The sequence below is a fragment of the Micropterus salmoides genome, unplaced genomic scaffold (assembly GCF_014851395.1).
Source record: "Micropterus salmoides isolate LMB-PRFRI ecotype aquatic unplaced genomic scaffold, ASM1485139v1 Ms_hic_scaffold_23, whole genome shotgun sequence".
Taxonomy (NCBI): Eukaryota; Metazoa; Chordata; class Actinopteri; order Centrarchiformes; family Centrarchidae; genus Micropterus; species Micropterus salmoides.
In genome coordinates, this window is record NW_024041484.1 from 4,061,518 (window position 1) to 4,067,887 (window position 6,370).

The 6,370-nt window shown below is 45.3% G+C and overlaps 1 protein-coding gene across 2 annotated transcripts in view; it reads left to right on the forward strand.

Moving 5' to 3' along the window:
* The window catches only part of net1 (neuroepithelial cell transforming 1), a 36,572-nt gene extending 31,070 nt beyond the window's left edge, over positions 1-5,502 (forward strand). For both annotated transcript variants that reach the window (XM_038738770.1, XM_038738771.1), the window contains 8 exons: positions 1,182-1,289; positions 1,434-1,598; positions 2,042-2,104; positions 2,324-2,497; positions 2,605-2,862; positions 2,975-3,145; positions 3,412-3,598; positions 3,718-5,502. In XM_038738770.1, coding sequence (XP_038594698.1) covers positions 1,182-1,289; positions 1,434-1,598; positions 2,042-2,104; positions 2,324-2,497; positions 2,605-2,862; positions 2,975-3,145; positions 3,412-3,598; positions 3,718-4,181 — 1,590 coding nt within the window. In that variant the 3' untranslated portion in view covers positions 4,182-5,502. The remainder of the gene's footprint in view (positions 1-1,181; positions 1,290-1,433; positions 1,599-2,041; positions 2,105-2,323; positions 2,498-2,604; positions 2,863-2,974; positions 3,146-3,411; positions 3,599-3,717) is intronic.
* Positions 5,503-6,370: the final 868 nt, after the last annotated feature.

A 6,370-nucleotide genomic window follows, 5' to 3' on the forward strand; every position in this document is an offset into this window, starting at 1 on the left:
AGACTGAGCTGATCTGTTCCACAGCTGTGTCCGTAGGGCCCGGAGCCTCAATGGCTGCTCTGTTTCCCCGATTCGCTGAGCCAAGGCAAAATCCCATTTGGCCTGAGTCAGGAGAAAACACCAGCAGCTTTTAACGGTGCAGTGTTCGAATGTGTTTGTTCTTAAAATGCTAAATGTTAGGGGAATGCAAACTTAGGAAATGCTAATTATGGCTGTGGCTGTCCCATGGTGTTTTTTGTTGAAGAGGCTCTGTGGGCTGAAATCATTACATTAGATCTTCAGGTCTTTGATTCCTGCAGCCTGTTGTTGTTGGCACAAGGCCAAGCAGCTCTCTTGGGGGAGGGGGGTCACCTGGCCTAGGTGTAGTGCTGTTCTCACGCGAGGCCTCTTGAAGAGCCTGTCTCAGCTCGCAGTCATAAACACCACCTTGCATCCCCTGCAACGCTGCACCGTGTAAACACTTGAGAGAGGGCAGATTCACTGTCTTTCTATGACTGTTGGGCCTATCGCTGACTTACAGCGGCGGTCCGTGTAACTTAACAGTCCTGATACACTGCCACGCTGTCGCTGTTGCTTTTTGTCTCTGGGAAAGGGAGTTAAAGAGCTGGAGCAATCAAGAAGCGTTTATCTCACGCTGTTTGAGTGATGGTACGGATCCATTCTCAAGTGGTGTTGTAGCTGTTGCCGGGCCAGATAGTAGCAGAGTGTGTGCGGGGAGGGGTGTTGAACAGCTGAGAGCAGGGTCTCGTGCATTCCTGGCATTCCTCCAGAACCCCTTCCCCTCCAGATCAGGAGTCATAAAGGGTCTTTGTGCTCAGTGGGCTGTCCTGGCTCAAAACTCTTCACATGATGGAGCCAACAGCTGCTGGAGCTGCTTCCTCCTCCGCAGTATGTCTGTCTGCTGGTCCGCCAGTCTGTCTGACTGCAGCTCGACCTCAGCTCCAGCTACTCCTGTCTCCTCGCAAGGACTGGGGTCAGTAATGAGGATTTATGACCCGACTTATCACAAGGAAGTCATAAGGGAGTTACCGCTGAGGTCTCTGTGAAAATCTCACAGTTGGCATTACTGATCGGTTCGTTCAGTGCTGCTGCACACAGAAAGAACAGTTGAGAGTTTTCTTTGACATGAGCTATGACAAAATTTACTTATCTGTCCTTCCATTTTTCTCCTGCTTCTTCAGGAACCCAGCAACAAGCGTGTCCGTCCTCTCGGCAGGGTGACGTCGCTAGCCAACCTAATCTCTCCGGTGAAGAACGGGGCCGTCCGGCGCTTCGGCCAGACCATCCAGGTAAGCTGCCGCGACATCCCACAAAAAGAGTTCCTCAGTGCAAATAACACCTCTTTGTTGTTGTTGTTCTGTATGTTGCACTAAACAATTGGCTTCCAATTGCAACACATCTAACATCTGGGGCTTCCTCTTTCACATCTGCAGGCCTCCTTCCGGGGAGATGGTAAGACGCCGGTCGTGCCCCAGAAGCCTTGCAGCAAGGCAGCGGCCCCTACACCGCCCAAAAGGAGGAACAGTACACTGTGGTCGGAGACGCTAGACGTCCACCAGAAAGGAGCTTTCTCCACCAAAGAGATCAAGCGACAGGAGGTGAGAATTAGCATTTAGACAAGTTATAGATAAATGAGTGTGCAAAGTCAGAAATCTAGACCGTGGGCACTTCTAGCTGTCTACCAGACTAGTTTCACACATCCCCGTGGTATTTGTGTCAAATAGTCTAAATGTGGCTAAAAGCCACCCATGGCTCATTTCCTAGTCTATGTAAACTCACATATACTTTACAAGCCAACAGACTAGCGCTCTCCTGCCCTACCTACCCACCCCCACTTGTCCTGCATATGTCAGACATCTTAGCCAACTGTCAGAAGTAGAGGGAGAGAGCAGTCATTGAAGCCAAAGATATCGAAGTTGACCTCAGTCATTTGGCACCAGTGCAGTTTTAGATTTTGTCTACTGGAAACTGGTTGCAATAATGTAATGACATCCTGATTCATGTGGTTTGCTAAAAAAGTATCTTTCCTCCCTTTTCTCAGGCCATATTTGAGCTGTCTCGTGGAGAACAGGACCTGATCGAGGACCTCCAGCTCGCACGCAAGGTTTGTACTTTTGATTCTCTGAGGCAGAGGGAGTACATATAAAGCAAACAGATTAATTCAGAGTCTGGCAGGCCTTCCACATAGCCCAGCCAGGAACTATAAAAAGACAGGAATTATTCCTGTGTCTTTCTCTTGTAACCCTAAAGCTCTTCAATAGCTATTCTTAGCATCTGATGGGATGTTGTTATTTGACTGTTTTGGCTCTGCTCCCGTGCACAGGCGTACCATGACCCAATGCTGAAGCTCTCCATTATGTCCGAGGAAGAGCTCACGCACATCTTCGGCAACCTGGATACCTACATCCCTCTGCATGAGGACCTCCTGGCACAGCTCTCCAAAGCCACAGGGCCAGATGGGACAGTGGGCCAGATTGGACAAATTGTCGTAAGCTGGGTAAGTGTCCTGTCACAAAATACCTCAACCTCTTCATTCTGTTAAAAGTCAGCTGAGTTTTCAGTAAGGAAGGCGGCATTAGTAAAAGTGTCCCGCCTCTCCTCCAGCTGCCTAGGCTTAACGCCTACAAAGACTACTGCAGCAACCAGCTAGCAGCCAAGGCACTGCTGGACCAGAAGAAACAGGACCGACGGGTGCAGGACTTCCTGCAGCGCTGCCTTGAGTCGCCCTTCAGCAGGAAGCTGGACCTGTGGAGCTTCCTGGACATCCCACGCTCTCGACTGGTCAAGTACCCACTGCTTCTCAAAGAGATTCTGAAACACACTCCCTCGGAGCACCCAGACGCTGCCAGCCTGGATGAAGCGGTAAGTCGTGGATACCGATTTGTTTAATCCAGAGTGTGGCATTATCTTGAGATTGATTGGTGAGATCTTAAAAGGTGACCGAAGCTAATATTTTGATTCCTTGTGTGTTCAGATCACCATCATCCAGGGTGTGCTGTCTGACATCAACATGAAGAAGGGAGAGTCTGAGTGCCAGTACTACATAGACAAGCTGGAGTATCTGGATGACAGGCAGAGAGACCCTCTCATCGAGCAGTGCAAGAGCCTGCTGTGTCACGGGGAGCTACGAAACAAAAGCGGCACGGTGAGGAAAACAATCACGCACCTTCCTCTCATCAACACAGTGCTCCTTCAGCTGCTTCTTCACTCATCAACACAAGCCTCACACACCATATAAGGCAATCGGGCTGTAACTGCCTGCTTCACTGACAACCAACCATCCTATGATTTAAGCAAATGAGAATGTACTTTGATAACTGTAAACAGCTTCCAGACAACTTTTTTTGGTGGCTATGTAAAATATCAGTGCTCTGGTTTCAATGTTTTTGTTTGTTTTTTGTTTCCTTACAGAAGCTGCATGTGTTCCTGTTCACCGAGCTGCTGGTCCTGACCCGTCCCGTCACCCGGAACGAGCGCCACTGTTTCCAGGTTTACCGGCAACCAATCCCGGTGCAGGATCTTGTGTTGGAGGACCTGCAGGACGGAGATGTCAGAATGGGCGGCTCCTTCAGAGGCGCTTTTAGCAACGCAGACAAAGGTGAGGCCGGTGTCAAAAACGTCAAAATGTTCATAGCAGTTCATGTAGCAACATAGATTGTCTTCTGTCAGATATATCAATTTGCTAATTCTAAAACACTTTTTCCACTTTCTCCACAGCCAAAAATATTTTCCGTGTGCGTTCCCATGACCCAAGCCAGGCGCAGTCCCACACGCTGCAGGTCAATGACGTCTTCCACAAGCAGCAGTGGCTCAACTGCCTCCGCAGCGCCATTTCCGTCTACAGGCCCCTCAGCCAGCCCTCCACACCCTCCACACCCTCCCCGCCTGCAAGCGACGCTCGCTCCAAGCGCCGCCCTTCCTCCGCCTCCGCCATCGTACACATGGAGGAAGCAGACGAGAACTGCCCACAGCCGGCCTCTCAGTCTGCCCCCAGCTCACCGTGCAACAGCACAACCTCCAGCCCCACCACGACGTCCCCTTCATCCTGCTCCTCCTCAACGTCTTCGTTGACGACATCATCATCTTCATTGTCGCCACTCTCCTCACTCACATCACACAAAACCAAAAAGGAAAAGAAGTCTCTGTGTTCCTTAGGGAAGAGAAAAGAGACTATGGTGTGAACTGAGGTGAAAGGAGAAAATGGACTCCTGGACAGATATTTTTTGTACATCAATGTTTAAAACCAAAACTATGGAGGAGCGTGGGACTTGTATTTATGTGTGTCTGCGTGCGTATTATTAAAACAGTGTTCTGTGTTACTGTCCTCTTCGGCAGCTATTTATCTTACACCTCCATCCAAGTGCACCCCACAGAGACAGTATTCTGGAGAGACGTGCACGGCTTCGTACCAGCTCTACAAAGGGAAGCATAAGAAGCAAACACACATGAATCTGTCATGAGTTTGTTGATTTCTTGAAGATAGAGGTGGTGCATTCAATCCTGTTTACTATTAATTTGATATTTAAGCATTATTTAGACCTTATGGGGGGGGCTAATGAAAGTTTTACATTTTTATATCATAAAATGTATTGTATTTTTTTAGGACTCATAAAGCAGCACTGTTTTAGTTTTTAGGTGAAGTTGTTTGAAATTTCGAGCATGCTTAGCAGGCCAGAAAGGAAGAGAACCCCCCAAAACAGTGAGACGTACTACACTAAGTTCCATATTTCTCTGTAAAGGTCTGATTTTTTTTGATTAATCAGATGACGTCTTATTTTTTATACATTCCTTTAATGACGGATATTAGGATCAGAACACTATTTTATTTTCTGCATTTACTGCAGTCAGAGGCATTAATTTAAATCCAGCAACAGATGAGATTTCAGTTTCTCTCTAGAACAAAGACATCACTATGAAGTGTGTTAGCAAATTATTCAATGTCAAAATCATGTCTGAGAAGAGATGAGGAATTTTGTTTTGAAACAAAATTTTGAACTGAGCCATGTTGGTTTTTGAAAAGCTGACTTTTCAGAATGAAACATCACTTTTCAGTGTAGCATCTTGCATGGAGCTTTGGTTGTGAACACTGCTTGCACCAGTTGAGGCAGCAGGGTGTATTTACTTGTCCTGACAGACAGGACAGTTAAACATGTAAAATACTGGTTGAAAATAAGAGAATATTGTTGAAGGTTGAAGAGAAAAGATGGATAAAGGTGTTTTGGAACTGCAATAGATTGTCAATGCAAGACATTAAACTCTATTAACTTTTTGTATAAGTTAATATGATATCTTGCTCAGAGATGGTGAAAATCAAATGAATTGTGTAATTGATGGAAAAAAGTATGTAGGGGACGGGAGACAAAAGAAGGCTTTTGTATGTCTGTACAAGATTGTTTTGCTGTTGAGATGAAAAAAAAAGAAAAGTGAAAAGGGCAACTTGCTTGTCAAGAACTGTATGTAATTAAAAGAACATTAAAGATCTGTGTAAGATTTGCAACTGAACTTTTGGTTTAATGTCTATTTTTCTTTACTGTGAGTTAACGCCTTAGCTCAGTGTTTTGGGAAATGCTGTTACTCGTTTTCTTGATAACTTAAATAGGAACACGGATACAGGCCTCATATCTGTATACTGAACATGAAGCTAGAGCTAGAGCAAGTAGCATAAAGACTGGGAACGGAGATAAATGACGAGTGTCTATTCACAAAACGGGATACCAGAAACTCTAAAGCTCACTAGTTTACAGGATATATCTTGCATGTTTAATGTGGGGTTGTGTGATGAACTGTTTCTTAACAAACAGCAGACTTATTTGAGTCTCTGCTGGCTTCTGCAAAAACCACTAATTATCGTTTTTGTACGATTAATCAAATGAGAGAAGGTTTTAGTAGGTTTGTATTGGACACCCATGTTCTAATAGTAGCCTTAATGCTAAACTAAGCTAATCGACTACCAGTTTTCACTCTAAACCAAAACCTAAGATTGAAAAAGGAAACGTTGGTATTGATTCACCAACAAAATATTTAGATTAAAACTGAAAGTATGTAATAAAATGGGCATTAAAAATGATTTTATTTTATTATTTATATTTTGCATCTTCAGATTTTTTTCTTCATGTTAGGTTTTTGTACGATGTCATTTTTTTAAGTGACAGCTCTGACACCATTTTGGGGTGGAGGGTACAGGGAGAGTGTGATTTATACCTGCACACTAAAAAGAGAATGTCACTTTTCCTGAACCAACGGTCCGCTCCGTGTCTACACACCTAGCATATAACAATGGGTTCCACTAGTTCATGCCTGAGGCTTACTGCAGTCAGTGTGATTGTGGCTGGAGTTCTGCATTTGAAGTTTAGATTCCTGGCATTGTTTT